Here is a 20506-nt window from a genome sequence, read left to right on the forward strand (position 1 = left end):
ATTAAAAAAAAAAAAAATAGAAAAACATTAGGAATAGGAAAACAATTAAGAAATGTGGAGAATTCCAAGCGCGGCTGCAGGACGGGGCTGCCCTGGCGGGGGGGCCGGGCCGGGCTCCCGCCGCTCCTCCCGTCCCAAATGGGGATTTTTATTTTGGGGCCGTCACGTGCAGGGGGCGGCGGCGCTGCTCGAGCCGCGACCCCGGCCGGCATTTCTGCCTTTTTTCATTTTTGGGGTTTTGGGTTTGTTGGTTTTTGTTTTTTTTTTTTTGCGGGGCGAGGCGGCAGCGGCACCTAGCGCTGCGCGGCGGCACGGCCGGCTCCGTGCCCTTCCTCCTCCTTCCTCCTCCTCCTTCCCCTTCCTCCTCCTTCCTCCTCCTCCTTCCCCCTCTTCCTCCTTTCCTCCTCTTCCTCCTTCCCCCTCTTCCTCCTTCCCCTTCTTCCTCCTTTCCCCAATTCTTCCTCATTTTTCCCAATTCTTCCTCATTTTTCCCAATTCTTCCTCATTTTTCCCAATTCTTCCTCATTTTTCCCAATTCTTCCTCATTCCTCACTCTTCCTCATTTTTCCCCACTCTTCCTTTCCCCATTCCTCCCCATTTTTTCCCGATTCTCCCTCATCTTTCCTCGTCTTTCCCCTTTCCCGGTCACTCCTTAATTTTGGAATTATTTTTGATTTCCCCCCCGTGTCAGGGCGCGGGGAGGCTTCAAACAGGGAAATCATTCCAATTCAAATCGCGCCTTCTGCCCTTCTCCTGATTTCTCTTTCCTTCTCAAACTTTGCCCTTTTTTCCTCCTTTATTTCCTTTTTTCCTCCTTTATTTCCTTTTTTCCTCCTTTATTTCCTTTTTTCCTCCTTTATTTCCTTTTCTCTCCTTTATTTCCTTTTCCCCCCCTTTCACCCCTTTTCCCCTTTTCTTCCCCCATTTTTTTAATTTTCTTTTTTCTTCTTTTCCTTTATTCCCTTTTCTTTCCTTATTTCATTTCCTCCCTTTTCCCCTTTCCTCCCTTTTTCCCCTTTTCCCCCTTTTTTCCCATTTTCCTCCCTTTTCCCCCCATTTCTCCTCTCTCCTCCCTTTCCCCCCTGTACAAAACCCTCCCCAAAATTAAAATAAATTCAACCACCCCTCCTTTTTCCCAGCCCATTCCGGGTTATTTTTGGGCCGCTCCTCCCCCAGCGCTCCAAAGTTTACATTCCTTGGATTTTTTTTTATTTTAATTTATTTATTTTGCCCTTCTCGCCTTTCCTCGGGTTTTTTTTATCCTTTTTTATTTATTATTTTCTCTTTCCCATAATTTATTGCTGCCGTCTCTTCCTCAAAGCGCCGGGGGGGGAGAAAATCCTGCGGAAAATCGGAATTTCCGACCCCCCCGCAGCTCCTTCCCGGCGCTTTTTTGGGGTTTTCCTTCATTTTTGGGGATTTTTTTGGTCTTTTTTATCCTTTTTTTTTTTCATAAATTCCACCCTGGAGAGGAACAAAGGATGGGAGGGGAAAAAAACCTCCTCGGGCTCCTTTTTATTAGGATTATTTCCCTTTTTATTAGGATTCTTTCCCTTTTTATTAGGATTTTTTCCTTTTTTATTAGTATTTTTCCCTTTTTTATTAGGATTTTTTCCTTTTTATTAGCATTTTTCCTTTTTTTATTAGTATTTTTCCTTTTTTATTAGGATTTTTCCCTTTTTATTAGGATTTTTCCCTTTTTATTAGGATTTTTCCCTGTTTATTGGGATTATTTCCCTTTTTATTGGGATTATTTCCCTTTTTTTACGATTATTTCCCCCTTTTTACGATTATTTCCCTTTTTTTACGATTATTTCCCTTTTTTAACGATTATTTCCCATTTTACGATCACTTCCTTTCAGGAACCCGCCTGTTCCTCTGCTTTTTCCGATCATTTCCTCCTCCCGAGCCCTTTCCCTGCTCCGGTCCCTCCGCCGCCTCCTCCCAAAGATAAATCTCCTTTATTTATTTCTGGTTTCTCCCAGGGATTTCTCGTCCCGTGACCTCCGGAATTCCCAGAAAATCCCTCGGATGCGACCAAAAAAAAGAGGGAAAATCCGCTTTTCCTGCGTTTTCCTTCCCCGGTGCCAAACCCGCGCTCCTCCAGGGCGAGGCTGAGATAAAAAAGCTGAAAATCCGCTAAAATCCATTAAAAATGACATTTCCCCTCCCCCGTCCCCCGAGAGGATTTTATTGGGATGAAATCGAGGGAAAAGGGGAGGGGAAAAGCTCGGGGCGCCAAATAAACCCCCCAAAAACCCCGAATTAATGAATTAATTAATTAATAAAGGCCCCGGCGGCGGCCGCGATCCATCACCCGGAGCCGCCAGAAATGATAAAAGAGGAGCCGAACTTTTCACCCCCCGGGGGAAAACGGGGACGGGGAACCGGGGAACCGGGGACGGGGGAACCGGGGAAACCGGGGAACCGGGGGACGGGGAACCGGGGAACCGGGGAACCGGGGGAACCGGGGAAACCGGGGAACCGGGGGACGGGGAACCGGGGAACCGGGGAACCGGGGGAACCGGGGAACCGGGGAACCGGGGGTACCGGGGAACCGGGGGAACCGGGGAAACCGGGGGAACCGGGGAACCGGGGGAACCGGGGAACCGGGGAACCGGGGAACCGGGGAAACCGGGGAACCGGGGGAACCGGGGGACCGGAGAACCGGGGGAAATCCGCGTTTGGGGCGACCGGGGAACCCCGCCGCCCCGAGCAGCCGCACCACACAACGCAAAAATTGAATTTTTCCCCCTTTTTTGTCCTTTTTTTCCCCCCTCCTCTTCATTTTTCCCGGTTTTTTGGGGGGCAGAAGGCGCAGGAGGGGAAAGGCGAGCCCCGGGATGGGGGGGAGGCGATTTTGGGGGGAGGGAAGGCGAAAGAAAAAAGGAAATTTCCAGCACAAGGTTCCCACTGAAGCTCAGAGGCCGCGGGGGCAACTTTCAAAAATAATATTCCGATTTTATTTCATTAAATACTCGACAGCAAGTCCGGTCCGGACCCGGGGACTTTATACATGAGAGGGTTTAACACAAGAGTTTTCAATTTCATTTATTTTTTACACATTTTTCGCCGCTTTTTTTTTTTTTTTAATTTTTTTTTTTCTCTCTCTACCTCTATGAACTCCATTCACTTTTTTTTAATTTTTTTAATTTTTTTTTCCCTTTTTTCGAACATTACAGCGCTAAACATAAATATAAATACAGGTACCACGAACACAGAAAAATATTCACACAGAAACCGTCACAGTTTGTGGATGCGGTGATGAGCCCAGGTAGCTGCTTAAATACCAGGAGGAAAAAAAGGCGATTTTGGGCCCAAAAAGCGCTTTTTTAATGGCATTTTCGCCAGGAAAATCTGATTTTTTCTCACCGGCAATCGCTGAGGTTTGGGGGGGCCCAGCGGGGGCGGGGTCGCCCCCAGTTCCGCCCGCTTTGGCCCCAATTTTTGCCCAGTTTTTGCCCAGTTTTTGCCCAGTTTTTGCCCGATTTTCCCGATTTTTGGGGTGGGGGGAGCGGGGGCGCGGCCGGGCTGAGGAGGCGAGGGGGGAGATTTGGGGGGTTCCGAGGAGCTCTCTCATTAATTAATTTATTAATTAATCCATTCCTCATTCATTCACTCGCTCGTTTCTCCGCATTAATTAATTCAATTCTCCGCTTTCGCCCCTCCACTTTTTCTTTTTTTTTTCCTATTTTTTTCATTTTTTCCCCTTTTTTTTCCCTCATTCCTCCACTTCTCACTCCCCGAACTTTTTTTCCGCTCCCTCCCCTTTTTAATTCCTGAACTTTTTCCACTCCTCCGCTCTCCCCCCTCTCCCCTCTCCCCGTCCCTCATTCCTCCCCTCTTTTATTCCGTTTCTTTCTCTCTTCCCCCGCCAACGCTTTCTTTTTGTTTGTTTTTTTTTCAATAATATAATTTTTAATTATTATTATTATTATTTTTTTTTTCTCCAGCGATAAATACCAGGAAGGACAAAAAGGGGAAGAAAAGGGACGAGAGGGGAGGGAGAGGGGGGGACAAAAACCCCATCACTCCTTCTTCTCCTCCTCTGTCTCATCGCGCTTCTCCTCCTTGGCCAAGCTGTCGGCGGCCGCCGCTGCCCCCCCGCCCCCTCCTCCTCCTCCTCCTCCTCCTCCTCCTCCTCCTCCTCCTCCTCCTCCCGCGGCTCCGGCCAGCGTGGAGCTGAGGTTCGTCTCCTTCTTCCACTTCATGCGGCGGTTCTGGAACCAGATCTTGATCTGCCGCTCGGTCAGGCACAGCGCGTTGGCGATCTCGATGCGGCGCCGCCGGGTCAGGTAGCGGTTGAAGTGGAATTCCTTCTCCAGCTCCAGCGTCTGGTACCGGGAATAAATCTGGCGGCCCCGCCGGCGGTCGGCCCCGTAGCCGACTCCTAAAGAAGCCGAGACAAAACAGACTAAAACTCGTCAGAACGCAGCGCCCTCCGCTCGCCCTGCCCCTGCCCCGGCCCCGAAATCAATAAAAAATGGAATGGAAGCGCTCCGTGTCCCGGGGGGCCCGCGGCGCTCCCGCCGGCCGGGGGCTCGGGGCGCTGCGGGCTCGGGGGGCCAGGCCGGCCTTGGGGGGTTCGGGGATGGGTTTGGAGGGGGTCAGGCCGGGCTTGGTGGGTCTGGGCATGGGTTTGGAGGGGGTTTGGTGAGGTTAGGCCGGGCTTGGTGGGTTCGGGGATGGGTTTGCTGGGGTTAGGCCGGGCTCGGTGGGTTTGGGGATGGCTTTGGTGGGGTTAGGCCGGGCTCGGTGGGTCTGGGGATGGGTTTGGAGGGCGTTTGGTGGGGTTAGGCCGGGCTCGCTGGGTCTGGGGATGGGTTTGCTGGGCGTTAGGCCGGGCTCACTGGGTCTGGGGATGGGTTTGCTGGGGGTCAGGCCGGGTTTTGTGGGGGTTTAGCGGAGATTGTGAGGGTTTAGCCAAGGTTATGAGGGATTCAGCCCGGATTTTATGGGGGTTCAGCCCGGATTTTGTGGGGGTTCAGCCCGGATTTTGCAGGGTTTAGCCCAGATTTTATGGGGTTCAGCCCAGATTTTATGGGGATTCAGCCCAGATTTTGAGGGGTTCAGCCCAGATTTTGAGGGGTTTAGCCCAGATTTTGTGGGGTTTGGCCAAGGTTTGGAGGGGTTCAGCCCGGATTTTGCAGCTTTTAGCCCAGATTTTGAGGGGTTCAGCCCGGATTTTGCAGCTTTTAGCCCAGATTTTGTGGGGTTTGGCCACGGTTTTGCGGGGTTTCAGGCCAGATTTTGCAGCTTTCAGCCCGGATTTTGCGAGGTTTTAGGCCGTATTTGAAGGGGTTCAGCCAAAATTCTGCGGGGGTTCAGCTCAGATTTTGCAGCTTTTAGCCCAGTGATTTGGGGGGTTTGGGCCGTGTTTTGAGGATTTAAGCACAGATTTTGGTGGGGTTTTAGCCCAGATTTTTCAGGGTTTAAGCCCAGACTGCGCGGGGGGTTAGCTCAGGTTTTACAGGGTTTAGCCCGGATTTTGAGGGTTCTAGCCCAGATCTTGCGGGATCTTAGGGATTTTGCGGGGTTTTAGGCCGGCCTTTGAGGCTTTAAGCCCAGCTTTGGAGCGTTTAAGCCCTGACTTTGCGGGGTTTTAGCCCAGACTCGCCCTGGGTTCCCTGGGTTTGGGGGAGCCGGGGACGGCGAGGAAGGGGCGGCTTCCCCCCGGCCCCAGCTCGTGCCACCCCCAAACCCTAAAACCCCTAAAAAAATCCCCCCGAAACCCTAAAAAAACCCCTAAAACCCCGACCCCGCAAACTTTACTCCTCGCCCTACGCCCCGCTCGTGTTTGTTTTCCCCGCTGAGCTCCCGGAGCGGGGCCGGCCGCGCCGCTTTATTTTTATTTCCCTATTTAATCCCACTTTACGATCGCCGATATTTCACCGCCGGGCGAAACCTTTTAATTAAAACCGATCCTAACAAGCCAAACCCGAATAAAAAGCCGGCCGCAAACTGCGCGAAATTATTGTTTTTATGGCGCCATAAAAACCCCGTCCTACCGAGGTGCCGAGGAGGAGGGGAGAGGCCATAAAACCCTCGGAGTTTATTTAATTTATCCCCCCCCCGAGCCATAAAAAACTTACCACTGTGCGAATTCATGCGCTGCATCCAGGGGTAGATCTGGATGCCGGATTTCTGCTCCTGAGCCGCGCCGCGGCTCTGCTCGCTGGGGAAATCCTGCGCGATGGAGTTGGGGGTGCCGTGCGCCCCGACCGAGCTCTGGCGGCAGCTGCTCAGCACCTCCTTGTCCTGGTAGAAGGCGTTCGAGCCGTACTCGTAGGGCGAGCGGCCCGAGCCGAACACCACCGGGTTGTCCTGGGGCGAGTAAAAGGGCGACGAGTAAATCCGGTTCTGCGCCACGGCCGCGCCGTAGCCGCCGAAATGCCGCACGGGGTCGTAGCTGGAGTTGAGCGCGGCCACGTTGGGCAGCACCTCCTGGCCGCCGCCGAGGTGGCACGACAAGGACGGGTTGGTGAAGTAGGAATTCATCGCCGCCGCTCCGCGCCGCTCCCGCTGCCGCCGCCGCCGCCGCCGCTCCGCGGCGTGCCCCGCGCTGTGCCCGGCCGGGCGGCTCGCTCGCGCTCCTCGGGGCTTCGCTGGGTTTTTTCTTCTTTTTTTAAATGTTTTTTCTCTATTTTTTCTGTATTTTTTCTATATATTTTCTCTTTTTTTCCTCAATTTTTTCCTCAATTTTTCTCTATTTTTCCCTATTTTCCCCCGTTTTCCCCCTCTATTTTCCCTTTTCCCCCTGTTTATTCCTCTATTTTTCCCCTGCTTATTCTCCTGTATTTTCTCTTTTATTCCTCTATATTTTCTCCTTTATTCCCCTGTATTTTCTCCTTTATTCCTCTATATTTTCTCCTTTATTCTTCTATATTCTCTCCTTTATTCCTCTATATTTTCTCCTTTATTTCTCTATTCTTCCCCTTTTCTTCCTCTATTTTGCCTCCTATTCCTTTATTTTTCCTCCTTATCCCTCTGTTCCGCCTCTTGTACTCCCCTGTCCCTTCCTCTATGCCCCCTATTATTCCTTTTATTATTTCCTCTATTTCCCCTCTGTCATTTCCTCTCTTTTATTCCCCCTTGATCCCTTTCCCCTCTATTTTCCCCTCTATTTTCGCTCTCTTTCCCCTCAATTTCCCCGATTTCCCCTTTATTCCTCCCTCTCTCCTTCCCCCCTCCGCGCCCCCTCACCCCGATCAATTAATTAATATATATTTATATATTTATATAATTTTTTTTTTTAAATCCTCCCCTCCTCTCGGTGCCTCTCTCTCTCTCCCTCTCCCTTTTCCCGGCGCCACCTGGGCCCGTGCGATTTCTTTTAATATTTATTTCGGTCTCCAGTTTGTAGTGGGAAGTGTAGGATTGTTATAGGGAAGGCTCTGCTCCAGGACAGACAGAATGACACAGTCAGCTGACCGGGCCCGGGCCAATGGCGAGCCGCGTGTCAAAAAGGGAAAAATGGCTTTTTGCTGCTCGCCAGTCCCTAGTTGAAACTAAGTGGGCATGGAAAGTAAGTCCGGCACCCCCCAAAAAATACCCCCCACCCCCCCGGGGGATTCGGGGCGGCGGGCTGGGGGTGGGGAGGGGGCTCAGGGCGCCTCCAATTCCTGAAATTCAGTTTTTTAACCCACCTCACTTCCCTTTTTTTATTTTTGTCCCCCGCCTTCCCCTTCTTTATTTCGCTCAGATTCGCCAAAAAATTAAAAAAAAAAAAAATCTATTTACCTCTGTGTTTGTAGCGGCGCTAAACGCTCGGCGCTCTTCTTTTCCTCTTTTATTATGGTTTTTTTTTAATGATTATCATAATTATTATTCTTTCCGAGGAAGCTGCGCTTAAATATCTCGTAAAAAGGCGGCTGCGAATTCCCAGCAATAAATCTCAGGCGAACACAGAATATTAAGCCATAAATTACCCTCTCTCTCCCTCTTTTTTTTTTTTTTCCAAATATTTTTCTTTTCTTTTCTTCTTATTTAATTAGTTTTATTTGGTTTTAATTTTTTAAATTTTTTTAAATTTATTTTTTCTCCCTTTTTCCCCCCGCCCTTTCCTCCCGCTCCGAGTGTTCGCATTTAAACGGCGAAAAAGGAAAAAGAATTCCATTAAAAAAGGAGGAAAAAAAAATAAAAAAAAACGGGGAAAAGGGGGGGGATAAACATGGCGACCTCTCCATGGATAACGCGGGATCGGGAGCGCTCCCAAACTCCTGCAAAAGGGCCGACATTTGGGGAAAAAGGGGCATTTTTAGGAGAAACCCCCCAATCCCGCGGCGGGCTGGCGGCGCGGATCGGCCGCGCACTTTGGGCGGAATTCCGCGGATTTGGGGCCATCTCGGGGCGCGCCGCGGCGGAGAAGCGGCGGCGGAAAGGCGCAAAAAAAGCGAATTTGGGCCGGGCAGGAGCGGCCCGGAGCCCCCGGAGCCCCCCGAGCGCTGCGCGGAGCTTCCCCCGCGGGGAGGGACCCCGACCCCGAACCCCAAACCCCAAAACCCCCCCAAAACCCCCCAAAACCCCCCAACCAGCCCCTACCTGCAGCCCGCGGGCCGAGCCGCAGCAGTCCCCAAATCCCGATTTTTTTGCCCTCGGCCTCCTCCTCCTCCTCCTCCTCCTCCTCCTCCTGGTTTTTGTTGCTGGAGCACCTCGGGTTTTATGGAAAACCCGAAATCCCCAAAAGCGCCGGGAAAGCGCCGGGAGTTCACCCCAGCCTCGGGGTCTAGTTTGAATTTATTTGTAATTTATTTTTTAATTTTTAATTTGATTTTTTGGGCTGACAAAGCCCAGCCCCGGGGGGGTTCTGGGGAATATTCGGCCCCCCCAGCTATGACGGCAGCCCGGATGCCAGCGGATTTTATGCTCTTTTTCCTCTGGCTAACAAAGCAAAGTCGTCAATGGTAGCAATAAAACCATAAACGGGACCGCAACTGGAAAAAAACCACAAAAACACCAAAAAAAAACCACAAAAAACGCCCCAAACGCCACCAAACCCGGCCCTGGCGTCCCAGAAAGGGGAAAAAATCCCGATTTTTGGCCCCAAAAGTGGCGCCCGGGGGCAGCTCCCGCCTTGGGGCGCTGCCCCGAATTCCGGGCGTTTTCCCCCCAAAATTCCCAATTTTCCGCTGCTTTTTTCTCCCTCCGCCTTTCCCGAATCCTCCCCGGATCGTGGGGGGAAAATCGGGATTTTGGGAGGATTTCGCTGCTTTGCTTTGGCTTTCCAAGCCCGGGGGGGTTCGGGGGGCTCGGGGACCCCAAAATTGGGGAGTTTGGGGATTTTGGGATCTGCCAGAGGCCGGGCTGGGGGCCGGGGGCGGCAGGGCCACAACTTTGGAGGAGTTTCCGCCCAGAAACTTCTCCTTCCGAGCCTCCTTTTCCCTTTCACCCCTGGATTTTCATTTTCCCTGATTTTCCCTCCCCTTGCTGCTCCTTCCCCTTCATTTTTTTTGCTTTATTTTGCTTTTTTCCCCCCTTTTTTCCTCGTTTTTTCCCTTTTATTTTTCGCTCTTTTCGCTTCTTTTCGCCTTTTTTTATTTCCATTTTTATTTCAATTTTTTTTTAAATTTTATTTTTATTTTTCCTCGTTTTTTTCCCTTCCCAAGGTGGGCTGGAGACCTGCGGGGCGAGCGTGGGACCGCGAGCCGGGGGAAGTTTAAGTGTTTTATGACTTCTCTAAACAGAGGGCAAGTCCTAAAAGTCCGCTCGATTTATAGACAGCAGAAAGCAGCTGCCGGAAAAAACCCCAAAACACATCCACCCTCCAAACACTGATTTTTAGGGTAAAAAAAACCCAAAAAACCCGCCAGGAATTAAAAATAAAACCCTGCAGAAAACCCCGCCAGCGAAACCCCGCGAAAATCTGAATTTTCATTGAATTTTTGACGTTTCCCACCAGCTTTTGGGCGGATTCCTGGGCTTTTTGCCCCCGTTAAAAAAAGATATTTTGATTTTTTTTTTTCCTTTTTGCCAAAAAAGCAGGCGGCGAGGGGCGGGGGGAATCGTGGGGAGATTTCTGGCGGAATTGGGTCTGCAAACAATTAAGGGAACTCATCAGCAGAAGCAAGAACAGATGTTTTATTAAAAGTGCGACACAGCGCTGGAAATATGGACAAGTCGTGCGGCAGTTGCTCTTTGTTCCCGGGAAAACAAACCCCAAAAAACGGCCAAAATCCCCGAATTTCCCCCATTCCCATCCTCGCATTCCCGTTAGTTTTTAATTATTATTTTTTAACCCGCGCGGTGGAAAAAAAAGGGGGGAAAATGAAGATTAAAAAGGAAAAAAATCCCCCCAAATTAGGATTTCTCCTCCCCACCCCCCCCGGCTGGCAGCGCTGAGCTGATTTAGGGCGGGGGAAATTCGGCTCAGAAACCCCAAATCCCGCCCGGAGCGGGGGGGCCGCGGAGACCCCAAAGGCGCCGGGACCGGGACCGGGACCGGGACCGGGACCCCCGCCCGGGCCGACCCCCCCCGCCCGCGGCCGCGCCGAGCGGCCCCAAACCGCCCGGTCCGGGCCTTTTCGGGCCTTTTCGGGGCTTTTCGGGGCTTTTTGGGGGGACTTTCAGCTTTTGGGGTCAAACCCGGGGGGAGGAGCTCAGGACGCGCCCCCCCCCCCCAAAAAAATTCTGATTATCGGGGTGAAAAATGGGAATTTTGGGGGGGAAATTGGGGATTTGGGGTGACAATTTTGGGATTTCGGGGTGAAAATTGGGAATTCCGGTTTTTTTTGGGACGGGGAATTTTTTTGGGGGCGCTCCCCCCGCGGCCGCGCTGCGGCTGCGCCGCTCCGAGGCTCCGCGGGGCCGCCAGAAGCTTTTCTTTCTCCCGAATTTTCATTTCCCCCCTTGTTTTCCCCTCGGCCTCTGCTCTTTCCCCTCCTTTTCCCTCTTTTCCCCTTTTCCCCCTCTTGTTTTTCATTTTTTCTCCATTTTTCTCGCCTCTGTTTTGACGTTCGTGGCGCACGTGAGCCCCTCATTTATTTATTTCCCCTTTTTTTTTTCTTTCCCTGCTGAAATCTGCTTTTACTGGGGTGAAAATCTCCTCTTTTTGGGGCAAAAATCTCCTCTTTTTATTTTCCCAAAATCCATCCAAACTGGGGAGCAGCGCCCCCCCCAAAATAGGGGAGAAAACGAGAAAAACCAGCAAATTCCAGGAGGAAAATTGGATTTTTTTGCCCAGCCTGGAGGGGCCGCGGGGTTTTGGGGTGAAAACCTCGGGGTTTGGGCAGCGCGGGATTAATTAATTCTAATTAATGAATTGCTGGGATTCCCCTTTTCCGGGAATTTTGGAGTCTGGGGTTGTTTTTGGGTTCAAAGTTGGATTTTGGCGCCGCGCGGGGAGGGGCCGGCCTGGCTTCGCTCGCTGAAAAATTTCGATTTTTACCCCAAATCCTCGCCCAGAAAAGAATCAGTTTCACCCAAAAAATCCCAATTCCCCCATTTCTCCCTGCAGAAAGCTCAGCTCGAGCCGCTCTCGCCGACTGAATTTCATTTATCCGGAATTTCAACTCCCGAGCGGATAAAAATGGGATTTCAGCGCCCGGACCAGGCTGTTCTGGGGCCTTTCCCAGTCTTTTTTTTCCCCGTCTGGAGGCAGAAATTCATTTTATTTCATTTTATTTCATTATTTTATTTCATTTTATTTCATTTTATTTCATTTTATTTCATTTTCAGGGTCATTTTAGGGAAGGGCAGCAAAAGTTCGGGGCGAGTCCTTGGAGTTTTGGGGCAAAAATAGAGAATAATTGAAATTATAATTATTGGTGGGGGGGAAAAAATGGTTTAAAAAATCGCTTTTTTCGCCGCTTAAATTCCTCAGGGGTTGGAAAATATTCCAGAAAAAATAGGGTGAAAAAAAGGGAATTCTGGCAAATGTCAAAACGCGTCTGGGGGGAGGAGGAGGGGAAAAATCCGGAATATTCTCATTTCACCCCCGGGCTCCCAAGCGCTTCGGGGGCAGCTTTGAGGAATTTTTTTGGGTGTTTTTTCCCGTTTTTGAGGGGTTTCAATCGGCGGATTTTGCTTTAATTGGGGCCGGGGGAGGGGAATGATTTATTTCGTGATTTTTTGCTCCTGCCCAGATTTATTGGCGAAACCCCCAACAAAAGAGAGGCCCAAAAAAATAAAACTCCTCGTGGAAATTCCCCCAAAAAAATCAACTTTTAGCAGCAAAAAAAGCGACAAAAACCAACGGGACCCCTCAGGAAAACTGTGTGTGTAAATGGATTTATTTTGGTGGATAACACCCAAAAAAGGGGAGGAAAAATGAAGAAAATTCAGATTTTAATGGGAAAAGCCCGCGGATCGGAGTGGTGTCCATGGGGAACGGGGATACCCCGAACGGGGGCGGGTTTGGGGTCAGTTTGGGGGGTTTTGGGTTTAATTTGCAGCAGGAAAATCCCGGGGTTTGGGTGGAAAAGCGGCTCGGGGAGCAGGGAGCAATTCCCGGGGGGAATAAATGAACTGAGAGCCGGGCTGGCTGCTTTAAAAGAATTCATTTATATTTTTAAAAATGAGGTTTTGGGGGGAAAAAATTCCCGAAAATCCCCAAAAACCGCAGGAGGGGAGAATGGGAGAGGGCGCCCGTGACGTCACGGCCGCGGCCGGGGGGCGATTTTGGGGCAAAAAACGATCAAAAATTCCAATTTTCCCTCTTTTTCCAAAGGCGGATCCTGGGTGGGGAAAGGGTCAAAAATCCCCCAGAAACGCAGGGGTTTTGGGTAAAATCGCGGGGTGGAAAATGGCTGTTTTTGGGGGGGAAAATGCGATTTTTTCCTTTATTTTCCCGCAGAGTTGAATCCCAGGGAGCCGGGCTGGAACAAGGATCGCGGTCCAGGAATCCGCGATCCCGAAAATCACCCAGAAATCAATCGGCCTCGTCTCGGGGTTCGTGCCTGGGGCCGGCCTGGAAGCGCCGCTCGGGGATTGATGCGTTTTAACCCAGAAAATCCCAATTTCTCAGGATTTACCTCCATTCTTTCATATTTTAAACAAGAGGGGGGAAAAGCAGCGCTTCGGGGCTGGTTCTTATCAATTTCGGAGCCTTATCGCTTTTTATGGCTCGGGGTGATTTAGAAGCCGCGAGGAGGGAACGGAGGAGTCGTAAAAATGTTTAAAAAAAAAAAAAAAAAAGGTTAAAAATGTTTATAAATTTAAAAAATGTTTAAAAAAGGCTTTAAAAAAAGGTTTAAAAAAAGTTTTAAAAATTCAACTTGGCCCCCAAAGCCACCCGGGAGGAGGAGAAAGCGAAAGCGAGGAGTTTTGCATGGATTTTGGGATTTCGGGACGGGGGAAAGGTTCAAGGGGGAATTTCGCTATAAATTGAATTTTTGGGGGAGGAAAAAGGAGATTCCGGGCTCTCCGCAAAACTCGGGGGGGATCCATCGCCCGACCCCCAAATTCCCGAAAATCCCCGCAATTCCGAGAGAGGAAAAAAAAGGGGAAATTCCCGAGGAAGGCGCCGGGCTGCGGGGCGCCGTCACCGGGGGGCGCTGCTCGGGAGAGCTCCGGAACCGCCCCGAGCCCCCGGGGTCCCCCCGCCCGAGCCCCCGAGCCCCGGACCCCCCGCTCCGAGCCCCCGAGCCCCGGTCCCCCGCCCCGAGCCCCGGTCGGGGGGCCATTTCGCCGATTTTTGAGCCATTTTTAGGCGTTTTTGCTTTTTTTAGGGTTTTTTCCTGTGTTTTTTGGGGGGTTTTTCCTTTCTCTGCTTCTCCCATACTTTTGTTGCTGTTGTTGCTGAGGGATTTTTTGGGGTTTCAGAAGTTTTTAAGGTTTATTTTAGCTTTTTTTAGCTTTTAAAAGTTCTATTCGGGATTGTTTGGGTTTGGTTTTTTTACCTCTCTCCGTCTCTCCCATCCTTTTTTTTTTTCTTTTTTTTCGCGATTTTTAAGGATTTTAAAGGATACCTTTTAAAGTTTTTTTAGGGCTTTTCAAGGGCTTTGAAAGGGGGTTTTTTAAAAGGTTTTTAAGGCATTTTAAAAAGGTTTTTTTACCTTTTTGAACTTTTTTTTTAAGTTTTTTTTTCCTTATTTATGGGGGTTTTTTGGGGTTTTTTTGCCTCTCCTCTCTCCCGCCCTTTTGATTTGATTTGGTTTGGTTTGGTTTGTATTGTTTTATTTTGGTTTTTTTGTTCCTCTCGGGCCCTGCCCGGGCCCTTTCAGCGCAGGGCACAAAGGCCATTCCCAGCCAGGTGCGTCCAGCCCGAGACTGCGGCCAGACAGCGCAATTGGGGCCAAATTCGCCTTTTTATGGTGTTTGTGTCTGGCGGGGCCGCGGGGGGGAGACGGGGCCGCCCTCGCCTCCTCCTCCTCCTTTTTGCCCTTTTTTCCCTCTTTTTTTTCCCCTTTTTTCCCTTTATTTTCTCTTTTTTCCCCTCTTTTCCCCCCTTTCCCCCCTTTATTTTCCCTTTTTTCCTCTTTTTTCCTCTTTTTCCCCCCTTTTCCCAATTTTTTCTCTTTTTTCCCTCTTTTTTCCCCTCTTTTTTCCTTTTGCTTTCTCTTTCCCCCCCTTATTTTCCCTTTTTTCCCCTCTTTAGTTTCTCTTTATTTTCCCTTTTTTCCCCTTTATTTTCCATTTTTCCCTTTATATTCTCATCATTTTCCCCCTTTTTCCCAATCCCCCCCCCTTTATTTTCCCCTCTTTTTGGCTTTCCCCTTTATTTTCCCTTACTTCACCCCTTTTCCCTCATTTCGTCCCCATTTTTCCCTTATTTCTCCCTTTATTTCCCCTTTTGGTCCCCATTTTCCCTCATTCCCACCCCGATTTTCCCCTTTTCATCCCCCAGTTTCCCATCCTGCCCCAAATATTTGGAATTTTTGCCCCCGACCACTGAAAATTTTAATTTTTTCCACGTTTTTTTCCACAAAAAGAGGAAACCCCCAGCAGCAGCAGCCACAAAATCCCCCAAAATCGCCCCAAAAATCCAAATATTGAGAGCAGCCCCTCCCCAGAGCCGGTTTCTTCTTCCCTGGAGATTTTTAAAATTAAATTTTCTCCCCCATCGCGAATTCTCTCAGCTCCCCTCGCCTTTGGACCCCAAAACCCAGACCTGGAGGTCAAAAAAAAAAAAACCCAAAAATCCATTTTTCACCCCAAAACTCCGAGACGAAACCGCGACCCCCAAAACTCCAAATTCCCGTGGAAATCGCCCCAAAACCGCGCTGGAAAATCGAAATATTTCCCCCTAAATCCGCGGGTTTTGGGGAATTCTCCGCCAAAAAAAGGGCAATCGCCTCTTTCTAGGAATTCCGGTGTTTTCGGGGTTTTTGTTGTTGGATTTGGGTTTTTTCCAGGTTTTTGCGGATTCGTTCGGGATCGGCCGCCGCCCACGCGCTCGCTTTGGGATCATTTGGATTTTTCCGGCCGGGAACAAATAAATAAATCCCGCGGGGGGAGATCCTATCGCGCGGATCCCGCGTTCCGGCTCCAATCCAAATGGAAATTTTCCCTCCGCGCTTGCACAATTTTAATCCCCGGCGAACTCCTCACCCCGCGGAAAATGGAAATAAATCCTCGAAATCAGCCGGGGCGCCACTCCCGGCTTGAACCTTTGGGTTTACTGCATTTCCCACTGAAATCTTTATTTTCAATTGGATTTCCCTATATAAATCTTCATTTTCAATTGTATTTCCCTCTATAAATCTTCATTTTCCATTGGATTTCCCATTGAAATCTTTATTTTCCATTGGATTTCCCATTGAAATCTTTATTTTCAGTTGAATTTTCCCATTTAAATCTTTATTTTCAATTAAATTTTCCCATTTAAATCTTCATTTTCCATTGAATTTTCCCTATATAAATCTTTATTTCCCATTGAATTTCCCCATTTAAATCTTAATTTCCCATTGAGTTTCCCATTGAAATATTTCCCACTGAGTTTGCCTCCACTCACTGAATTTCCCTATTAAAATCTCCATTTTCTCCTCAATTTTCCCATTTAAACCTTCATCCTCCACTCAATCCCCAAATTTAATTTTCCCCATTTCATTTCCTGATTTCAATTTCTCCCCATTTCATTCCCCGGCCTCATATCTTCATTTCATTTCCCACCCATTTATTTATTTTTAATCCAATTTCTCCGCTCGTTCTTTGATTCCCGTTTCATTTCCCGCTCCCGTTCGAGCGCTCGCTGATTCCATTTTAATTCCATTTTAATTCCACTTTAATTCCATTTTAATTCCACTTTAATTCCATTTTAATTCCATTTTCCCGCCCGACTGATGGGCGGAATCCCCGCGATTTCCTGCGCGGCTGTCAATGGCCCGGCTCCCAATAAATCCGCTTTCCACCAAATTAATCCCCTCTGCTTCCCAGATCCCACCGAAACGGGGAAAAGGCAGGAAAAACCCAATTTCCAAGGGGATCAATCAAAGCCGACACCCTCAAAATGTCCCGGCCCCGCCAGAAAACGCCAAAACACCGCGGGGAAAAAAATCAAAAATCCGATTTTTGGGGTTTTTTGGGGGTTTTTTGGGGATTCCGGCCTGCAAGGAGGGGGAGGGAGAGGAGAATTTTGGGTGAGAAACTGCAAAAAAAAAAACCAAAAAACAAAAACCCATAAAGAAGCGACTTGAAAGCTCCCGTTTCTGCCGTCATGTGGTTCCAATAAACGCTCATTGTTTGCTCATAAAATTCTCTTTACGACTCCGCTCCGGCGGCCACAAAACCCGGGCAAGTCGGGGCTTTTCCTGGGGTTTTTTCTCTTTTTTTTTTATTTTATTTTGGCTCCTTTCCCGGCGTTTTTCGCCCCAAAGTTTCGGGGGGTTCGGAGGGAATTGAAAATGGGGAGCGAGGAGCGCGGGAGGCACCGGGAAAATGGGGAGGAAAGGGAAAAAAGAGGGGGAAATAGGGAAAAATAGGGGGAAATAGGGGGAAAATAGGGGAAAATAGGGAAAAATAGGGAAGAACAATAGGGGAAAATAGGGGGAAATAGGGAAAAATTAAAGGGGAAAAATTAAAGGGGAAAAAAGGGAAAGAAAGGGGAAAAATAGGGGGGGAAATGGAGAGAAAAAAGGGAATAAAAGGGAATAAAAGGGAATAAAAGGGACTAAAAGGGTCTAAAAGGGTCTAAAAGGGTCTAAAAGGGCCGGCGGCGCTGGGCTGGGCCCCGAGAATTCCCAGCCCCTCCCGGATTTCCCAAAAATCCCATTTTTTAGGGAATTTTGCCTTTATTTTGGGTTTTTCCCTCCCCTTTCTCTCCTCCCGCCTGGTTTTTATCGATTTCTGTTTCGTGCCGGATCCCGTCCGAACTCGGCGGCGCCACAATTTCCCTCCCCCACCAAAATTCCGGGCATTTTTGGATTCCCGAGGCCTTTTTTTGGTGGAAATCCACCCAAAACCAACAGCAGCGGCAGCGGCGACGGCGTCATCCCGAAAGAGCGGCGCAGAGAGGGTCCCAAAACCCCAAATCCACTTTTCCCACCCCAAAATCTCCTTTGTTCACCCCAAAATCTCATTTTTCACCCCAGAATCCTCCGTTTTCACTCCAAAATCTCCTTTTTTCACCCCAAAATCCCCCCTTTTTACCCCAAAATTTCCTTTTTCACCCCAAAATCCTCCATTTTCGCTCCAAAATATCTTTTTTTCACCCCAAAATCTCTTTCCCCCCCCCTCAAATCCCCCTTTTCCCCCCCAAAATCCCCCTTTTTCCCCCCAAATCCCCTTTTCTCCCCCAAAATCCCCTTTTTTCGCCCCAAATCCCCTTTTCTCCCCCAAAATCCCCTTTTTTCGCCCCAAATCCCCTCCCCCTCTGGCCTGGGCTGGGTTTTCCAGCCCCGCTGAAATTCCTGGTGGAAAATTCCGATTATTTTTCCTTTTTTTGGTCCCCAAACGGGAATAACTCGAGGTGTGGAGGGGGTGGGAGCGCCGCGCGCTGGGGTTTTTTGGGGGTTTTGGGTTTTTTTTGGGTTTTTTGGGGTTTTTAAGGATTTTTGGGGATTTTTCCGGGTTTTTTTTCTGGGTTTTCCAGGGAAAGGGGAGGGACCAGGTGATGGATGGGGGAAGGTGCTCCAAGGTAGGACGGGAATAAAAAGGGTCAGGCTTTAAACTCGGCCCCTCCTTAGGCCGGGCTTAAAGTCTGGCAGGAAGGGGAGGCGAAAAAACATCTTAAAAAATTAAAAATAATTTTAAAAAGGATTAAAAACATGAATAAAAAAATAAAGCACAAAAAGAAATCGAAAAGGAAATAAAAAGGGAATTAAAAAATAAATAAGGGGAATGGAGATTAATAAATGGTGTTAAAATTGGAATTAAAAAGAGAAAATAGGTGTAAAATTAAATATAAAAGGAGAAATAAGATATAGGAATGAATATCTAGAGATAAAAAGAGGAATGAAAATAGGAATAAATTGGGAAATAAACATAGGAATAAAATATAGAAATGAATATGTAGAAATAGATGTGAGAAAAAAAATATAAATAAATATGTAGAGGTACGAGCAGGAATAAAATGGGGAATAAAAATATAAATTTAATGTGGAAATAAAAAATGGGAATTAAAAATGGGAATAAAAAGAGGAATAAATAATTGAGAAATAAAAAGAAAAATGAGAAGAAAAGAAATATTTAAAACATTAGAAATAAATAAGTAAATAAATAAACAAAATAGAAAATAGCACCGAAGGGAGGGGGAGGGCCCTGCGTGTCAATAAACCCCAAAGAATCCCCAAAGATCCCAAAAAAAATCCCCCCAAAATCCCCAAAAAATCCCAAAAAATCCCAAAAAATCCCAAAAAATCCCAAAAAATCTCCAAAACCCCAAATGCCCAAAAATCCCCCAAAATCCCCAAATCCCCAACGCGCGGGACAGAGCCCGGAAAAGGAGAATTCCACCCCAAAGCCGCGATCGGCGAGCGGGGCAGCGGCGGCGGGAGGAGCCTCGGGGCTGGAAGGGCTCGCTCCTAATGAGCCGCCGCTGAATATTAATGAGCTCATTAATGATTCGCTAATGAGCCCCGCGCAGGCCGCGGGCGGGATCGGGGCTCGGGGGAACCGCTGGAAAACCCTAAAAAACCCCAAAACCGCCCGAAAATGCCCGCAGGAAGGGCGGGGGGCTGGGAACGGGCCCGGGGCTCCCCAATTAACAGCGGCTCATTAATTAGCCCGGCCCGCGCCGCCCTGCGCGCATGCGCGGCGCCTCTCGCCGCGGTTCCATCCCTGCGGCCCGAAGCGCGTTTTCACTCATTTCCCCCCAATTTCCCCCAATTTCCCCCCCATTTCCCCCAATTCCCCCATTTTTTCACCGTTTCCCCACACACAAATCCCATTTCTCATTTCCATCCCATTTCCCGAGCGAGCGCAGAGCGAGGCGCCGAGGGCGAGGAAAAACCCGATTATTTTCATTTTTTCCGAGCAGAAACCACCGATTTTTTTGGGGATTTTTAATCATTTTTTTCCCAGTATTTTGATTTTTTAATTTATTTTCCTCCCCTCTCTCTCCGCCTCGCTCCTTCCCCCGCCCGCCGCATCATCACCATCATCACCATCATCACCATCATCACCATCATCATCCTCCCCGGTTCTGGACCATTAGCCGCATGTGAACCAATAAGCGCGCACTTACCGGGCTCCCGGCTCCCCCTTCCCTCCTGCCCGGCTTTTTCCTCCTCTTTTCGCCTCTTTTCTCCTCTCCTCTCCCTCTCGCCGCTCGGCTCCGCGCGGCCGCCAAAAACCCGCAAAAAAAACAGCGCCAAAAAAACCCCGAAAATTCAATTTACAGAGCGGAGAAAAAGGAGCGGCTGGAGCGGCGGCGGCGGGAGCCGGCGGAAAGCGGGGATCGGGGTGGGAAAACCGGGAAAAAAGGGGGCTTTGGGGTGGGGGAGAGGGGAAAGGGGGTTTGGGAGCGCGGAGCGGGGAGGAAGCGCCGGGCTGGCCCCGCGGGGAGGGGGAAGAGGCGGCGACAGCAGTAAAGCCATGAATGCCAAAAGCCCCGGAGAATTCCAGCCCCGGGAGACGCCAAAAGGGGCCGGGAGGGGGAAAAGCGGCAGAAAACACCCGGAAAAACAGAAAAATATACAAAAAACCGGGGAAAATGGAAAATATGGGGTGGGAACGGCAAAAAAACAGCGATTAAATGGAAGGAAAAGCGATTAAAAATGAATTAATGGGTGAGAAAGGAAGTGAAAGTAAAAGAAAGGATAAAGGAGGAAAATGAATGAGGAATAAATGGAGAAATTAACCGAAGAATGAGGTTTAAAATGGATTTAAAATGAGTTTGAGGATAGGTTTAAAGATGGGTTTGAGGATAGGTTTAAAAATAGATTTAAGGATAGATTTAAAAATGGATTTGAGGATAGATTTAAAAATGAATTTAAGGATAGATTTAAAAATGGATTTGAGGATAGATTTAAAAATGAATTGAAAAATAAATTGAAAAATAAAGGAAAAAAAAAAATCAACCCAACCAACGCCGCTCGGCCGAAACACCCCCGAAAAAAACCCCGCAAATAAAGGGAATATTTTTAATTAAAAAAAAACCCCAAAACGCAACCCCCGCGTAGCCCTGGCAGCG

General features: G+C 48.9%; 1 protein-coding gene across 2 annotated transcripts; it reads right to left on the reverse strand.

The window, feature by feature from the left end:
• Positions 1-2937: 2937 nt before the first annotated feature.
• Positions 2938-6720, reverse strand: HOXC6 (homeobox C6). 2 transcript variants are annotated; one of them, XM_038164377.1, is made up of 2 exons: positions 6093-6720; positions 2938-4390 (listed from the first exon to the last, which is right to left on the reverse strand). In XM_038164377.1, the coding sequence occupies exons 1-2, from the start codon at positions 6496-6498 to the stop codon at positions 4029-4031; spliced, it is 768 nt and encodes a 255-aa protein (XP_038020305.1). In that variant the 5' UTR covers positions 6499-6720; the 3' UTR covers positions 2938-4028. The 2 variants fall into 2 exon arrangements, with proteins under 2 accessions (XP_038020305.1, XP_038020304.1); XM_038164376.1 differs by having other exon boundaries at positions 2938-4414.
• Positions 6721-20506: the final 13786 nt, after the last annotated feature.

Source organism: Motacilla alba, chromosome 29 (assembly GCF_015832195.1).
Source record: "Motacilla alba alba isolate MOTALB_02 chromosome 29, Motacilla_alba_V1.0_pri, whole genome shotgun sequence".
In the NCBI taxonomy this organism is placed as follows: domain Eukaryota; kingdom Metazoa; phylum Chordata; class Aves; order Passeriformes; family Motacillidae; genus Motacilla; species Motacilla alba.